The 19,056-nt window shown below is 33.6% G+C and overlaps 1 protein-coding gene across 3 annotated transcripts in view; it reads left to right on the forward strand.

Annotated features, from left to right (window-relative positions):
• SOS2 (SOS Ras/Rho guanine nucleotide exchange factor 2) overlaps positions 1-19,056 on the forward strand; it is a 100,409-nt gene that overhangs the window by 58,961 nt on the left and 22,392 nt on the right. For 2 of the 3 annotated variants that reach the window (XM_082647326.1, XM_082647325.1), the window contains exons 9-14: positions 6,527-6,654; positions 7,161-7,816; positions 7,913-7,994; positions 9,398-9,520; positions 13,753-13,856; positions 15,682-15,904. In XM_082647326.1, coding sequence (XP_082503452.1) covers positions 6,527-6,654; positions 7,161-7,816; positions 7,913-7,994; positions 9,398-9,520; positions 13,753-13,856; positions 15,682-15,904 — 1,316 coding nt within the window. The remainder of the gene's footprint in view (positions 1-6,526; positions 6,655-7,160; positions 7,817-7,912; positions 7,995-9,397; positions 9,521-13,752; positions 13,857-15,681; positions 15,905-19,056) is intronic. The other variant, XM_082647327.1, reaches the window with a different exon arrangement.

Consider the following 19,056-nt stretch of genomic DNA (forward strand, 5'->3'; position numbering starts at 1 on the left):
GACTCTGCTTTCAATTCTTTTGGATATATACCCAGAAGTGGAATTGCTGGAGCATAGGGTAATTCTATTTTTAATTTTTTTTTTTTTTTTTTTTGCAGTACATGGGCCTCTCACTGTTGTGGCCTCTCCCGTTGCGGAGCACAGGCTCCGGACGCGCAGGCTCAGCGGCCATGGCTCACGGGCCTAGCCGCTCCGCGACATGTGGGATCTTCCTGGACCGGGGCACGAACCCGTGCCCCCTGCATTGGCAGGCAGACTCTCAACCACTGTGCCACCAGGAAAGCCCCTATTTTTAATTTTTTGAGGAAGCACTGTACAGTATTTCATAGCAGCTTTATACCATTTTATATTCCCACCAACAGCACACACGCATTCCAATTTCTCCACATCCTTGCCAGCACTTGTTATTTTCAGTATTTTTGTTTTTTGATAGTAGCCATCCTAATGGATGTGAGGTGGTAGCTCATTGTGGTTTTGACTTGCATTTCCCTATTAGTGACGGTGAGCATTTTTTCATTTGCTTGTTGGCCATTCGTATATCTTCTTTGGAGTAATGTCTGTTCAAGTCCTTTGCCCATTTTTAATTTGGGTTGTTTGTATTTTTGTGGTTGTATTATAGGAGTTCTTTATATATTCTGAATATTAGTACCTTATCAGATCTGTCATTTGTAAATACTCTCTCATTCTGTTGATTGCCTTTTTGTGATACTGTTTGGGCTCAAGTACTCATCCAAAGGAAACTTCATTTCACGTTGAACTTACTTTGGGATGAGAACCTATAAAAGAAGCCTCGACCAGTGTGACTTAAGGCTATCATAGTCTTTTGGGAATAGAAAACGCAGTCCTGCAGCAGTTTTAAGCCAGTTTTAATTTGAAATATCTGCCCCAGTCATATACCAAGGGAGATTTATTTGTGGACATAATATTTAAATATTATTTGAGTTTTATTTCCCAGAATCAGAGTTTATGATAAGCAAGATAGAAAAACACAAAACAACTACATAATGAGAAATTAGAGGATATCATATATAGTTTTCCTGAAATTATTTTACAGTATGTTGTTGGATTATTATTATTTTTTAAAATCCTTATTTATTTATTTGTTTGTTTGCTTTATTTATTTATTTTTGGCTGTGTTGGGTCTTGTTGCTGTGCGCAGGCTTTCTCTAGATGCAGCGAGCAGGGGCTACTCTTCGTTGCGGTGCATGGCCTTCTCATTGCGGTCGCTTCTCTTGTTGCGGAGCTCCAGCTCTAAGTGCGCAGGCTTCAGTAGTTGTGGCTCACGGGCTTAGTTGCTCCCCAGCATGTGGAATCTTCCTGGACCAGGGCGCGAACCCAGTGGATTCTTAACCACTGCACCACCAGGGAAGTCCTAGGTTATTATTATTTATAGCAATACTTTAAAGTTCATTTTATAGGTAATAGGTTTCTTTTTTTGGCCTTTTCCAATTTAAACCCCTCTGGGGTTACTCATAAACTACTTTCATTTTCTTTATTTTTCTCAGATAAATTTTAGATTTTTTCCTTAATATGTATTTCAATCCTTATGTAAGAGGAAGAAGAAATAACAAATTCATTTCCTGATTTATAAGTATCTTTATAATACACTTCTTATATTCTAAGAAAAAAATCTGTGTTTATCCTTCTGTTACTAAGAACATACTGACTCTCACTTAGGAATTGATTTATTCAAAGCTAAGTAACATTCTTTTACTCTCTAACTCTGGTCATTCTCTGGAAATTTAGTAATGGAAAGAATAAAAATTCGCCTCTCGAGAACTTAATCCATCTTAATTTAGTTTAAAGCTTAACAGGAAGACCTATTATTAATGACTTCAGTGAGGTTCATTGGGAAAGGTAAGCCAATATTTCAGTGAGACAATTGAAATTGCTTCTTTAGTAATACTTTTTTTTAACCTTTTACTTTGAAAAACATAGAAAAAAAGTTACAAAAATCGTATAGTAAACTCCCTTCATCTAAATTTGCTAATGGTTAACATTATGTAACAATTACTCTGTCAGTTTCTTTGCATTCCTGTGTGTGTGTAAATGTATTTATAACATCAAGAACTTGAGATAATGTCTATTTGGAAGAAATGTTCGGACTCTTGAAAAAAACGATGAGGAATATTTTACTGCATAATATTCACTCTTTCAGTACTGAAACATCACTCAAGGACATCTAAAGGAAGATAATACACATTTTAAAAGATCACATAAAGAAAAGTGATAGGTTTTAATGAGCTGAATTTCCCACCAAATTACTAAAATTCTATTTTTATGAAAATCTAGAGAGAAGTTTATTACTATCAAAAGAGAATTGATCACATATATTTCACATCTAAACTGAATTCCCAGCATAATGAATTTGAGACAAATTCATAATTTATTATAATTTCCCTTGCTTTAGGCACACATGTCTATAACAGATACAGCATTTTATAGAAATTCAAGAGAAGCATGGTAAGTATTTCAGTGAAGTCTCATAAGAGTTAACAAAAAACTTACGTGAAGTGCAGGGTACACATATACACAACTAAGGAGAATAATGATTATCAGTTAAGCAAGGAATATATTCTTCAGTCAAATTCATAAGGTACTACACATTAATGAAAGATCACTTCCACTTTACTTAGCTTAAGCATATATTGTAAGGGCATTTATTCTCTTTGACCTCTTTTCCAAAGCACACTTACTTCATTTTATTTCTTAAACTGTGTAATTACCCAGTTTGTTTTTAAGGTAGAGGGGATCTCCTTTAACTCGCGTTCACCAGATTTTGTCATAGTTCAGTATTTTGCATAATTGTGTTTTGTGTCATTGGAGAGAGGCGGTGTAGTAGTATGGCAAAAAGCCTGGACCCTGGAGTCAAAGTTCCTGGGTTTGAATATAGACTCTGCCACTTATCTTGGGTGTCTCAGTTTCTTCATCTGTGACATGTGTATAATAATAGTACCTATCTTACAGAGTTGTAACAGACATTATATAAGCTAATGCATAAAAGAGCATGCACAGAATAAGAACTTAATAAATGTTCATTGTCGTTATTTGTCTGAACACTTAACAAAATAATAAGTAGTTATACAGCAGTCACTCTTTCTGATTACCCTATTGGGTACTTACCATGTGTGGGTACTGTACTAAAAATGAATAAAATATATCCCCAAGCTTTAAGGAGTTCATGGTTTAGTAAAGAAGATGAACATCAGACAAATAATGGCAATATAATAAGTGCGTAATAGAAGTAGTTCAGTGGGATTACTGAGTCAGGAGTAACTAACCTCTGTCTAGGAAAGTTAGAAAAAAATTTATGAGTGTTGGGTATGCAGAGGTTTATCCTACTATTCTGGTGTGTTGGTGTTATTTAATTGGGGGAGCCATAAAAGGCAAATGCTGAGGAACTACTACAGATTAAAAGAGACAGTAGAAACATGATAGCTAAGTACACACTGACTGCATCCTGTATTGGGGGGGAATTGCACTAAAGGACAGGATTGGGACATTAACTAAATTGGATATGCACTGTAAATTAGATTACAGAACATTACTAAAGTTAAATTTCCTGAAGTTGATCACTATACTGTAAAAGAATTTTTGTTCTAAGACACATTGCTGAAATATCAAAGGAGTAAAGGGGAATAACACTATTTGAGAGTAGTTTGTGATATATTTGAATTTTCCTGATATTTCGAAACCAATCTCAGAACCATTTAGCAATGGTTCACCTTCCTCAGCAAGGAACTGAGAGGACTGTATCACAAACTACTCTCAGATAGTTCAGGGGGAAAATGCACATACACTCACACACTGAATGATGAAGCCTATGTGGCAAAGTGTTAAAAACTGGTGACTCAGGGCTTCTCTGGTGGTGCAGTGGTTAAGAATCTGCCTGCCAATGCAGGGGACATGGGTTTGAGCCCTGGTCCGGGAAGATCCCACATGCCGTGGAGCAACTAAGCCCGTGCGCCACAACTACTGAGCCTGCGCTCTAGAGCCCGCGAGCCACAACTACTGAGCCCACGTGCTGCAACTACTGAAGCCCGCACGCCTAGAGCCTGTGCTCCTCAACAAGAGAAGCCACCACAATGAAAAGCCCGCACACTGCAAGGAAGAGTAGCCCCCGCTGGCCGCAACTAGAGAAAGGCCGCGTGCAGCAAAGAAGACCCAACGCAGCCAAAAATAAACAAATAAATTTATTAAAAAAACAAAAACTGGTGACTCGAGTATACAGCAGTTGTATTACTTTTATAGCTTTTCTACAAATTTGATATTATTTCAAAAGAGAAAACTTAAGGGGGGAGAAAAAAGGAAAGAGCTTCATAGGGAGGAGGCATTTGAACTGTATCATAGAGGCTGAATTCACCAGGTAGATAAGGAGGAGCAGAGGCAGATAGGTAGAAGGCCACAGCAGTGTGAAAGAGCATGACTTAACTTGCAAGGCAGTTCAGTGTGGTAACTTCCGTGTCACTGTAAGAATACATTCTCTCAGACAGCTATAGAGAATTAGCTTGGATATTCATTAATCTGTTGTTTGTTGAATCTCACTGCCAAAAATTCAAGAAACGTTTAGCAAATTATTGGACTACATTTACGCCAAAGAAAGCCATTGTTTTGTATACTTGTATCACCAAGAAATCATCCTGAAGGTTTTTTTCTCTTTGACAGCCTGTAATTCTTCATGGATATTTAGAAATGACAAGGCCATTTATGTGGAAGAGTTTGAGCAGCCTTAAGACCAAGTAGACAGTAGAAATTTAGTATCCTCATACATGTAAATTGAAAAGCAGTTCTCATTTTGGTAGAATCTCATTAGTGATAATTTGGAAATTTGGATCAACAAAAGCAATAAGAATAAAACTATAATTAAGCATTTTATGTCATCAGTGTCCGTATTTACTAGGGAAGTATTTTAGAGTGGAGCTGAAAAGAATCTTTTTGTAAGAAATCTTTGAAACAGCAAAATAAGTGATTTGGTAGTAATTTTCACCTTTAGAAGTCAGAATGATTGAGTGAAGATCATTTTTCAAACTTCCTGTGGTTTTTTTGTCTCTTTTTCCTTTTATATTTTCTGTTTCTTAAATCTAGAGGATGAAGGTTTTACTTCCGATGGTAGTCACTTAAATTATTTATATTGCAAATCTTTGATAGCAAGACTTTTATATGTATCTTAAAAAATATCAGATGGCTCTGTGCTCTATATAGAGAGAATTTTGTTTTTTAGAGAATAATTTCTAGACATATAAATGAAAGTTAATGGACCTTGTACTTAAACAGTATCCATTCAGTTCCTTGCTGAGGAAAGGGAACCATTGCTGAATGGTTTTCAGATTGTTCTTGGAATATAAGGAAAATTTGTCATAAAATTTCTAGTGAGGTAGTTTAAGATCATGAAATACACTTAAATTTTTTAAAGTTTTCTGAAGCAATTGTAATTTTTCCATATTCTCACATGATTTTTCCATATTCTCATGTATTCTCATGTAAATTTGTATCTGCATAATCTCTGTATAATGCTCCACTTTGAATTCTTCTGTCAAACAAATTAAAACACTGGCGCGGGCTTCCCTGGTGGCGCAGTGGTTGAGAGTCCGCCTGCCGATGCAGGGGACACGGGTTCGTGCCCGGTCCGGGAGGATCCCGCATGTCGCGGAGTGGCTGGGCCCGTGAGCCATGGCCGCTGGGCCTGCGCGTCCGGAGCCTGTGCTCCGCAATGGGAGAGGCCACAACAGTGAGAGGCCCGCGTACCGCAAAAAAAAAAAAAAGAAAAGAAAAGAAAAACACTGGCGCATCATCCAATCTGAATTATTTATTATAAGATGAATTTTCTTCCATTTTGAGACTGAGCTATGGGAGAAGTTTTTGGTTAAATGAAATAAAGCCAGAGTTGTTAGGATGAATAACGCAATTTGTAATTATAAATCTTATTTCTAAAATCAGTAAGATAGGATATTAACTTTCATGGTTTCTTGATGTTTACTAGAATAGTTGAACTTTACGATGTAAAAAATATCAGTTGAATCTTTGTGTGATGCTGTTTGTAGGAAAGTTTATGGTAGATTGAATTGCTAAAGTTAGCATACTTGATTATGTTGTATAACAAAGACATGCAAGCTTTTAGAAATCTTTAAAACTTAAGAATTTAGTCATTAGAGAATGTGGAGTAATACGTGTTTTTCTCTGTTCATAGTTACTCATAAATAAAATAATTTGTAAGTTTCATGCTTTGCATGTTTTAAACTATTTTGATATATCTGGAAAATGTCCAAATAGTTATCACAGTTGCTTTTTTTTTTTTTTCCTGATTGTAATGGTAGTAATATCTGTGTTGTATTTACATACGTAGAAAGAGGGCTGGTTTGAAGGATCAGGAGGTATATACATAATTATATAAAATTATAGTTGTTTTTATTAAGTGTATTTAAAATTCTTTTGAGAGTTCATAATATTTGTTGCTGCTTCCTCTAATTATGAGAAAGGGAAAGAATTGACCAATGCAGGTTTAATTTTTCTTTTTGGTTTTTCTTAGCAATTGAAAGCATGTAGTGAAGAGCATGAAGACAGAGAATGTTTGAACCAAGCTATTACTGCTCTTATGAATCTCCAAGGTAGTATGGACCGAATTTACAAGCAGTATTCACCTAGACGCCGACCTGGGTAATTCCAAACTTTTGAAAATATGAATGCTTATGGAATACTTCTCTTACGCCTGATGTCTGGTTTTCTAAAGAAGTGTAACTTACAGTGATAGTTGCATTCTTGAAAGTTATAGTTTTGTTTTACATTTTTCTTTTGTCCTTTAGTCTTTTAAAATTGGCATTGTTAAGATATATTTAATAAAATTTTTAAAAGATAAATTAAATAATTTTTGTATCATTTATATAAGAAATTTAGTGTTATTTTCATTTTAATTCTTATGGCATTAAGAATGATATATAGAGCCTCTGCTGTTTCTCTTTCACAATAATGAAATTGAGGCATGTATTATTTAGTGGCAAAGTTAGAAGCGAGTAAATGCTGTGTACAAAATCTAGTGTTTAGTTATTTAATATTTTTGTCACTTGATTTGAGGTAGTTCATACCTAAGGCAATTAAGGTTGCTTAACCATTGAATAAGCTAAATTTATCTGGGTTTTTTGTTGTTGTTGTTGCTGTTTTTTTAGGGATCCTGTTTGCCCTTTTTATAATCGTCAATTAAGAAGCAAGCACCTGGCTATTAAAAAAATGAATGAAATTCAGAAAAACATAGATGGATGGGAAGGCAAAGATATTGGACAGTGTTGTAATGAATTTATTATGGAAGGCCCATTGACAAGAATTGGTGCTAAACACGAACGGCACATTTTTCTCTTTGATGGCTTAATGATTAGCTGCAAACCCAATCATAGCCAGTCACGCCTTCCAGGATACAGTAGTGCAGAATACAGATTAAAAGAAAAATTTGTCATGAGGAAAATACAAATATGTGATAAAGAAGATACTTGTGAGTGCAAACATGCTTTTGAATTAGTATCCAAAGATGAAAACAGCATAATATTTGCTGCTAAGTCTGCTGAAGAGAAAAATAATTGGATGGCAGCACTTATTTCTCTTCATTATCGTAGTACTCTAGATCGAATGCTAGATTCAGTATTACTGAAGGAAGAAAATGATCAACCACTTAGATTACCGAGTCCTGAAGTGTATCGTTTTGTGGTAAAAGACTCTGAGGAAAACATTGTTTTTGAAGACAACTTGCAAAGTAGAAGTGGAATCCCCATTATTAAAGGAGGAACTGTGGTGAAATTAATTGAAAGGTTAACATATCACATGTATGCAGGTATGTAAGGAAGGAACCCCTCCAAAATATGGTACTTTGAATTAATTAATCTGAATAAATTGAATATGCAACCTGTTTTGTGCTCTATCTTTTCAGATCCCAATTTTGTTCGCACTTTTCTTACTACGTATCGTTCATTTTGTAAACCACAGGAATTGCTAAGCTTACTGATTGAACGGTAAGAAAAATATTTCATTTATATTTAAATTTTTTTTAAAGTTAACTGTTTTGTACCTTGCAAAGTGCTAGGTATCTAGTATGTCCTCAGGTAGTTTTTGAACATAATTTATTTGACATTAAATTTGCAGTATTACTATTCTCTTCAAGCAGCATACTTACTGAAATCCCTGTTTATAACAGATCTTTTCAGATCTTAGCAATATTTATAGTGGTAATCAGAAAGACCCATTTTTACAGGATAAAAAAACTATGAATTTTAATGAAATTTTTTCTATTCAATAAAACAATACTTCCTTGAAAGAGACTTTTTACTTCTGAAACAAACTTTTTACCGTGGAAAATTTTAAAACATAAACGAGTAAGTAGAATATAATAAGCCCCATTTATCAATCATCCAACTTCAATAATTATCAACTCATGTTTCATCTGTTTCCATACTGACTTGAACACCCTAATTCCAGGATTATTTTGAAGTAAATCCTTGGCAACATATTTCATCTGTAAATATTCCCATTTTGTACTTCTAAAAGATAAGTGTCCTTATTAAAACCATAATACAGTATCATTATTAGACCTAAAAAAATTAAAATTTCCTTTATTATGATTAATTTTTTAAAATTAAGTTTTGGATTGACTTTTTTTTACTGAGTATGTTAGTGGTACTTTAAATGCTTTATAGGTTGAATGATAGTATATGGACTTCAAAATAATTTTTGTTTTACATTTTCAAACTTAACTACCAGAATTTTATCTGGACCTCTATCATTATGTTGTTCCATGAAACTAAGTATAGCAGACTGAGTTAGCATAATGTGCTATGAAGATTTACTTAGCTGCCTTTCCATGTCCAAAATAAGGAAAGCACGTGTTAGACATATTTTAGCTATATTTCCTATGGTTGGGGAAGGTTTTTTTTTTTTAACTTTGATTTTTTTACCTTATCCACTTAGTTATGTTTTTTAAATAATATTTAAAATTCAGAGTGGGACTTCTCTTTGGATTTATGTTCACTTATTTTAGGAAATTTACTTTCATTTTAATAAATTAAATATTAAGGACAGATTATTAGATAAGGTATCTCTGTTATGTTCTTTAAAGAGGTCATACTCTTCATAGATTCTTTTCTTGGATCTTTTCCACTGACCTTTCGTATGTTGGTCAATGCTAGTTATTAAACTTTTTTTTGATAAAAGTAAGAATATAAGTATTTAGTACTATAGACAAAGGGCAGTTTTTTGTAGTATGTAATACTTCAAGAGAAGTTTATCAGTAATTGCACTTTTCACATAAATGGTAGTAAAGAAGGTTGGTTAGTTAAAATATTTTTTCTGCTGTATTTGAAATCTTTCTCATTTCTGTATAAACAACAAAAAATTTCTCTCATTTTGCTTTTCTTCTTAGATTTGAAATTCCAGAGCCAGAACCTACTGAAGCAGATAAATTGGCAGTAGAGAAAGGGGAGCAGCCAATCAGTGCAGACCTTAAAAGGTTTCGCAAGGAATACGTCCAACCAGTACAACTTAGGTTTGGCCTGAATATTATATTTTTTTATGTGCCATTCAATTTTCAATACATAGTTAGCAGAAAAGTTTTTACCTCTTAATTCAGATGTAGGTATTATTAATTTCATAGCAGTTTAAATTAAACTTCCAAAGTTCTTTTTATGTGCAGCTACTCTTAATTCCCTGAAGAAATTTAATTATTAAAATATACTGTGTTATATGCATCAGATATCTCTAGCATGTGATATGTTATGCTTGCAGATCAGGGTACCTAATAAATAAAAATTATAAAATTTCATATGAAAATTTCATTTGCCTATTGTCAATCCCCCCTCCCCCTTTTTGTTTTCGTTGTCTCATTGTGATCATTTAGTAATTCTGGGCTTTTTTACCATTTATAATATTTATGAAAGTTCTAGTTCTTTCCTCACTCTTTTCCCACAAGATACATAGACATTTGTTACTTATCTAAAAAGTGTCATTTCAATAATTTATTTTTTTCATGCTTTTTCTTTTTAAAAAAATTTTTACTGAAATATAGTTGATTTACAATCTTGTGTTAGTTTCAGGTGTACAGCAAAGTGATTCAGTTTTATATATATATATTTTTTTCTTTTTTAGATTCTTTTCTATTGTAGGTTATTACAAGATAGTGAGTATAGTTCCCTGTGCTATACAGTAGGTCCTTATTGGTTATCGGTTTAATAATTTCTAAAAATGTAGCTGATAATAACATCTGCTGGTTGTTAGGTTACTCTGTGTGCCTAAGTGCTTTATCTTTTTTATCTCATCCTCACAACACAATTACTATTTCCACTTTGTTTAAGAGAAAATTGAAACTTAACAGGATAAAGTAGTTTGAGATAGGTCATATGAAGGGAGTGACAGGAGAGGATCCATATCTGACTTTGTAAACCAGTGCTTGTTTGTTTGTTTCAGTGTTCACTGAGCATTGAAAAGTGGAAGCTCCTTTGATTAGGCTTATTTATAGTCCAAGTGAAAACCAAAGTATTATCTACCTTTTTCCATGGGAAAACTGAGATATCTTATTAATTGTATATGATCTAAATATTTTTTCCCTGTAAATGTTAAGTTTCCTTGATTAATATTAATGAATAAATTGACATTTTGAAACTGAGTATATTAACTGCTTATTTTTCAGGATGATTGCCACAAATAAATGCAGTTTTAGAGGAATGATAGTGCTCCCAACTATATGTCTGTCAGCCAAAACTTTTAATATGTCATTCTTTGCCTAAGAAGATGAGCTTATTTACCCCTGAACCATAAAGAAGTAATTAACTTTTTTCTACTAGCTGTGATGCATTTGTACTAATCCACACTCAAATTAAGCCCCTTGACATGAGGCACACATTTATGAGGTTGCTATATTAGAGCAGAATATAATATTAGACTCTCAGTCATATATGTTCTTTAAGTATTTATTTCTAAGCATTTTCTGTGTTCTCAGTCCTGTACTTGTAACTATAGTGAATACAGAAATAGCATAGAGGAACTTCCCTGGTGGTGCAGTGGTTAAGACTCCATGCTACCATCACAGGGGACACAGGTTCGATCCCTGGTTTGGGAACTAAGATCCTGCATGCTGCGCTGCGCTGCCAAACAAAAAAACAGAGCATAGAATATCCTCTTTGCCACTGTGATATTACAGTTTTATTGGGGAAAAGGGATACATGAAACAGTTGTATATTATTCTACTTTAAATGTCAAGTGTTTAAGTGGCTTAGAAAGATACAGCCTCATAAAATTTCAGGAAAATTAGGGAAAGCATTTTGGAAGAGGTAAAATCTGAAATTGCTCCCAAAGGATATGTAGGATTTAGATAGATAGGCAGAAAGGTGATTGTTGGTATTCAGAGTCGTGAGAAATAGTATGAACAAATGCAGGAAGGCAGAAATGAGGGTAGTGTGCAGAGGAAATAGGTAAGGAAAATGACTCAAGAGGAATGAATTGTATTGCAGGTAGTAGTAGAAGAGATTACTACATGGAATGGGCGGAGTTGTCAGTGGCCTTGAAATCCATGCCAAGTTATTAAACTTGGCCTATGAGCATTAAAGGATTTTTAGCAATAATAGTAATTTTTATAATGATAGTAACTTTTTCCAACATTGTATTACAAAATTTTTACATAACGCAAAGGTGAAAGAATTTTACAGTGAGCTGTACCACCTAGGACTCTACCACCTAGATCTACTGTTAGCAGTTTACTATCCTTACTTTATCACAGATCTATGGATTTATCATCCTTCTCTTGGTCCATTAATCATCTAATTTGGGGGACATATTTCAAAGTACATTTCTCTTTAAATACTTCAGTTTGTATATAATTAACAGTTCAGTATTTGTTTATTCTGTTGTTGTAAAATGTGTATATAATGAAACACACACATCTTAAGTGTACTTTGAATTTTTAACAAATACATCTCTATAATCCACACTCCTGTCAAGGTGTATAAGATGTTACTTTCACCCGGCAAAGTTCCCTAATGCCCATTCTAATCAATTTTTGTTCTCATTGCCCAAAGCAGCTTTCAATTTCCTATATAGATTACTTTTACCTGTTTTATACTTTCATGTAAATGGATTTGTGTATTATATACTCTTTTGTGTCCGACTTCTTTCACTCAACATGCTTTTGAGCATGTTGTTGCTTATATCAGTGTTTGTTCTGTTTTATTGCTGAGGTGGTATTCTATTATATGAATATACCACAATTTTTTTATTCACTTTCCCACTGAAGGACACCTGGGTTCTTTCAGTTTTTGATTATTATGATTAAAGCTGCTATGAAGTTTATAAGTCTTTCGTGAACATGTTTTTTCATATATCTTTTGTAAATAATTCAAAGTGGGAGACTGGGTCATAGGGTAGGTGTGTGCTTAATTTTAAAAGAAACTGCCAAATCTTTTCCCAAAGTAATTGTACAATATTATACTCTCACCAACAATTTATAAGAGTTCCAGTTGTTCCTTATCCTTACCAGTATTTAGTGATGTCAGTGTTCATACCTTAGCCAAACAGGTGGGGTATAGTGATGATATCTCTTTATGATTTTAACTAGTATCTTTTCAATGATGCAATGTTGAGAACTTTTTATTGTCTGTTATTGGCTATTCGTATTTATCTGGTCAAGACTCTATTAAAATCTTCTGCCTATTTTTTATTGAGTTGTCTTTTCATTATGGAGTTGTAGTAGTGTATTGAGTAGGATTGGATGCCAGTCTTTTGTCAGATAAATGTTTTACACATATTTTCTCCCCGTCTTTGGATTATCTTAACTTTTCTTAATTTTGATGAAATCTAGTGATGAGATTTTTTTTTCTTTTACATGATAATAATTTTTAAATTACATTGGATTCTGTAGAAACTAGGAAGTAGAAAGGATGGAAGCAGAGTTATTTGAAAACTAGTGTTAGCCTAGAAGCTATCAATTTTGTGATCATTTGAAACACTCGCTAAGCCACTGAGCCAACCAGGCACTTAAGGTTGTTTTATTACAGATACCATTAGTAATTTAAAATAGTTTCTTAGTCTGGGAAAAAAACTACTGTCTGACAGTTGCTGCGGTCGCGGGCAGTGGGTGGGAAGATAAACTAGAAATATTCGTTGAAATAATGAAGGAAAAATGCTAATGTAATTAATATACAGTATCTGTATCTTCGTGATGGAGAATGGAATGTTTTATTTGTATAGATTGCTTAAATCTCTATTACTTAAATCTCTGTAAGTAATTATTTTTGAGGTACTGTAAAACAAAATAGCTCTCTGTCAGAAATATTTTTGTCTTTTGAAATAAAAGAATGTGAACCTACCTGTAAATTACATAGAAATTTGATGATAGCACTTGAATTTAGAACCAGATACACTACATCTTAGTTGGTTTTCCATTTTATGTGGAAAATATAATTGAAGAACTTAAAAGTTGCTTTTGTATTGGACAGAGTATGAATTTTCTACATATAAATAAAGAAAAAGTACTTTTCCAGAACATAAATGGATAAGTATAGAAGCCACGATTTTTATGCTTATAAATTTTTTAAAGTATAATTTTTGAATAATAAACAGTTCATATTACTGAAGCACTTAAGGTATTAGTTAAATAGAAATTAGAGACTCTTTTGAGTGTTATATTGGCCCTAGTATATAGAAGTATCACCATGGCATTAGATAAGTGAAAGAAGTATAATTGAATGCTTGGGTTTCACTAAAATGTGTTTCTTTTCATTTTGTCAGGATCTTAAATGTGTTTCGGCACTGGGTTGAACACCATTTTTATGACTTTGAAAGAGACTTGGAGTTGCTTGAAAGACTAGAATCCTTCATTTCAAGTGTAAGAGGTATATTATTTGAAGATTTGATTGGATCTTCTGTCTCATATGAGTTTTTTTTTAATTTATGACTTTCAATTTAAGAAGCTAAACTATTTTTCATTTTTAAAAGGCAGAAATAACATTTGGAATAATTTTTATAGATTCTAAGGAGCTCACATGTGTTTAGAACCACCTGAAGTGTTAAAATCTTGCCTTTTGAAGTTTTTTAGGAGAATCTTTTTTTTTTTTTTTTTTGCGGTACGCGGGCCTCTCACTTCTGCGGCCTCTCCCGTTGCGGAGCACAGGCTCCGGACGCACAGGCCCAGCGGCCGTGGCTCACGGGCCCAGCCGCTCCGCGGTACGTGGGATCTTCCCAGACCGGGGCACGAACCCACGCCCCCTGCATCGGCAGGCGGACTCTCAACCACTGCGCCACCAGGGAAGCCCTAGGAGAATCTTTTTTTTTTTAAGAAGTCAGAAGTCCTCTTTAGTAAATTTAAGCCCTTTAATGTTATCTCATTTCATGGTTGCCATTCCTTTAAATAATTAAATGTTTGTGTAATTTAATTTGTTTTCTTCTCCTCCTTAATCTTATTCTTCAGTTTTGAATGGTTAACAGATTCTTAAATAATATTTACTTCCCCTGGAAAAGTTTTTGGTGTATTTTTGACACCTGAAAGATAGGAGTTTCCTACCTGAAGTTTCAGAACACAGCCCATGCAATGAAACTCTAGGTGGTGAATATTAAACAAATGTACATATCAAATGTATGCTGTTGAATCAAGAAAATTCATGTTTTCTCTGATAGTATAAGGCATTAATTAAGAATACCATAATTAAGTCTAGCTTCTTTCATCTCCTGCTTGTTCTTCAAGGCAAATTTTACTTTAAATAGAGAATGTGATTCCTTTGTTTCAGTTTTGAGATGTTTAAAACACATTTTTATCATGTGTGCTTTAAAATTGTTTATAGTACTAAGTTAATTTTTAACTTAATGTTCTTAATGAAGACACTAGAGTATATGTGATCTAAGAAGCTTCGAAAATACACACACATATTAGAAGAAAGCAAGTAAATGATTTTGTTTAAAGGCCTTTCCTATACAAGTTATACCTCAAGATAACTAAATAGTTGATGAGGGAAAGTTTTTAAAGAAGCATTGCAACTAATAAGTGAAGAAGGAATGATAGAATGAGAATATTACCATTTCTCAACTCCTAGTAACATAAAAAGAGAGACATTATATGCCTCTTATCAGAAATAGTCTTGCAAGTATTCATGTCGAAAGTTTATCCTGGACCAGATCAAATCTGTATGTGTTGATTTACAGAAGATACAGGGACAGAGAAACATGGCAAATGATACCACAGAGATGGAATTGGCAAAATTCAGACTTGGAAAACTCCACAAGTGATTGAATTTCAACAAATAAATTGCAAGCAAAAATGAGAGATGAAAGGGGAACCTGTAGATGAAAGGAGACTTGACACATACTGACTCAATGCAATATGTAGATCTTGTCAGATCCTATTTCATACAAACTAACTGTAATAAAACATGAGATGATCAGGGAAATGTGAATACTAACTAGATATTTGATGATATTAAGAAGATATTGTCATTTTTATACGTGATAATGGTATTATGGTTATTTTAAAGTTTTTAACTTTTAGATAATACTTAAATATGAATGAAATTATATGATATCTTAGATTTGCTTTGAAATAACATAAGGAGTAGAGGGCGGACATGAGTGGGGTTTCATGAAGGTGCATGAAAGTTACAGATTATACGAAGATTTGCAGTTATATCTGTCAAGTAAAGGGCATTTTTGTTTGTGTTCTTTTTCTAGGGAAAGCTATGAAGAAATGGGTAGAGTCAATTGCTAAGATCATCAAGAGGAAGAAACAAGCTCAGGCGAATGGAATAAGCCATAATATTACCTTTGAAAGTCCACCTCCACCAATTGAATGGCATATCAGCAGACCAGGACAGTTTGAAACGTTTGATCTCATGACACTTCATCCAATAGAAATTGCACGTCAGCTGACACTTTTGGAATCTGATCTCTACAGGTAGACAATTAACATTAATTCGCTGCTCTGTTTTCAAAAACTTTGAACAGTTCCATCTATTTTCAGAACATTTTGAAAATTATTCATGTGTGCTTAAAAATACTTCATCTATTCTTGTGGGCTGGGAAGAAAGTGCATAGGACAGTTTTTAACTATAGTCTGTTCTGCAGGTGAAAGTCATAAATTATTGCTCTTCAGGCCTAGATTAGGTCTTAGCAATCCTTCACAAGAGGAGTGGCAGAGAGAAGACTAATGCAGTACAATAGCAACCACTTTATAGACAGTCACCCAGCTCCTATTCCTAATACTTTCTCATGGCTTTAGTTTGAGTTGGTTCCGTTAAGACAGTATGGATGCTAGGCTCTGGGCAGCTAAGTAAATAGAATATTGAGTGAGATAAGCTTTCTTCTTTTTTTTTCAAATATGTAATCAAAAGGTTTTTTTCAATATGTAATCAAAATTGTAATGTGGGGCTTGACTGGGTTAGGTTTGCAAGGCAAATGAGTAACAAAATTCTTAGAAGAGTAAAGATTTCTTCACTTCTTTTAAGGAGTCTCAAATACTTTAGGTATTTGAGGTCAATATTCACTTTAAAGAAAAGTATATTTTTGAAGTAGTGTGATGATGAACCATACTTAAAACTTCTGAGCCATTTTCTTTTGTTTATAAGGATCACTAGAAATATGCTTGACTATTTTTAGCTGTATCCCATCATTTGTCTTTATATATAAAGCAGTTCCTGCCTCTGTATCCACACAGATCACTCATTTACAACCTAATCTTTTAGCTTCATGGCTTTATCACTTCCAATGCCATTCTTTACTCCAAATCAGACATTTCCTGTGGTCATATTCTGAATCTTGTCATCACTCCAAATTTTATTCCAGAATTACTAACTCACACATCTCATACCTTCCTAACCACAGTTTTTTCTCTTTTCAACTTGCTTTATCAACTTATTCCTCTGTCATTTTTTTTAAAACCACTGTCCTTCCCAGTACATTAGCCTCTTTCTGTCCTATCTCCTACCTCATAATTTAAGCTTTCTTCTTTCATTTACAACCCAGGCTCCTGTGAAGAGTAGAGGCCTTGCAAAAAAAAAAAAACCAAAAAAACAGAGTACAGGCCTTACAGGTAGTCGCCACCTGCCAGCCTCATCCAGAAAATAAACCCCTACCACTATCATTCCATCAAAAACTTTTCTGCATTCAGAAGCCGATTTTAAAATACAAACACCCTTAAGAAGTTATCCTGATTAGCAGCCATTGTTTTTTTTAAAACTGGGATTACACAGGGAAAAGCAAGAATATATAAAGTTTAGTGTAAATGGAGAATGTGGGAAAGCACCAGATATAAAACTTCACCTTCTTTAGAGTTGGGTTTCTGATTTGCCCTGACTGTGCTGTTCAGAATTTAGCACACCCATCAGAGTTTGTTACCATCTCATTCAGAGTGTCATGTTATATTTTAAGTAATTTGGAGTTCAGGTGGTTTTTGTTGATATTGTAGAATTTTTTTGTAGGAAAACACAGTTTTTTAAATTGAAGTATAGTTGATACACAATATTATATTAGTTTCAGGTGTACACTATAGTGATTCAATATTTTTGTGGCTATTTTATTTAAAGTTACTATAAAATATTGGCTGTATTACCTGTGCTAAATATCTTTGTAGTTTATTTATTTTATACATAGTACTTTGTTACCTCTTAATTCCCTCCCCCTATTTTGCCCCTCCCCCTTCTCTCTCCCTACTGGTAACCACTAGTTTGTTCTCTATATCTGAGTCTGTTTGTTTGTTATATTCATTTGTTTGTTATATTTTTAGATTCCATATATAAGTGATAACATACAGTATTTGTCTTTCTTTGTCTGACTTCTTTCACTTAGCATAATATCCTCTAGGTTCATCCATGTTGTTGTAAATGGCAGAATTTCATTCTTTTTTATGGCTGAGTAATATTTGTGTGTGTGTGTGTGTGTGTGTGTGTGTCTCACAAATTCTTTATCCATTCATCTGTTGATGGGCACTTAAGTTGCTTCTTTACTGTGGGATTTGTGATAGGTGGGAATGAAGGGACTTATTCCTTATATAAAGCAAATAGTACAGAATCAGGTTTTTCCTTATAGTGTCACATGAATGGACATCAGGAATAAGGGAGCACTTAGCTCTATGTGGACCTACTCTCAGAACATAGAAATACCTTTGTTAAGTGATATGTGTATTATGGAAGAAGGGTACCATATGTAAAATACTGACACTCTTTGTAAACTAATTTCTGGTGAAATAATAGAACCACTTAAGAAAACTTACTTCCAAGACTGTTCAGAGTACCCATTTACACTCAAATCTACTGAACTTTTTAATTATTATAATAGCCAAGTCTGTAGGACAGTGATGGCAATGCCAGTGGTCAATTTTTTAAAAATTATGTAATCCTGAATCACTGTATACAGTGATTTAATCTGCTCTTCCATCTGATTTTTTATTAAGTATTTCAGGTATTAAAAAAATATAGAAGATAATACAATGCGGGTGCATCAGCAACAAAAGCATTACAAATAAAATTGAAACCCTTTGTGTAATTCTGTCTAATCCCATTTCTCTTCTTTCTTCTAAAGGATAACCACTATCTTGTATTTGATATTTACTATTCCTATGTATGTCTGTATAATTTATACACATACACACATTCATAAACAATATGTAGCATTATTTTGCACATTTTAAGGTTGTTTATACTGATATATCATTCCGTGACTTGTTTTTTACTTAAATTGATTCTAGCATTTGTTGCTGAGTATAGCTCTAGTTTGCTTATTTTAATTGCTATATTGTATTCCATTGTATGAATACTCCACAGTTTATCCAGTCTCTTGATGAGGAGCCTTTAGGTTGTTTGGGATTTTTCACTCTTGGAAACAATGCTTGACTGAACATTCTTAAAAATGTTTTCTTATAAACTGGTATATCTAGAATGTATACCTAGGTGTACAATTGCTGGGTGATCTAGTATGTATATTTTCAGTATTATGAGATACTGCCAAATTATTTTACAAAAGTATCAAATTTTACTTGCACATCAGTAATGGAGAGTTCCCTTTTTATCCACATTTTTACCCATTTGGTATTACACTTCTGTTAGTGTGATA

Source organism: Grampus griseus (assembly GCF_964374135.1).
Source record: "Grampus griseus genome assembly, chromosome: 2".
NCBI lineage: Eukaryota > Metazoa > Chordata > Mammalia > Artiodactyla > Delphinidae > Grampus > Grampus griseus.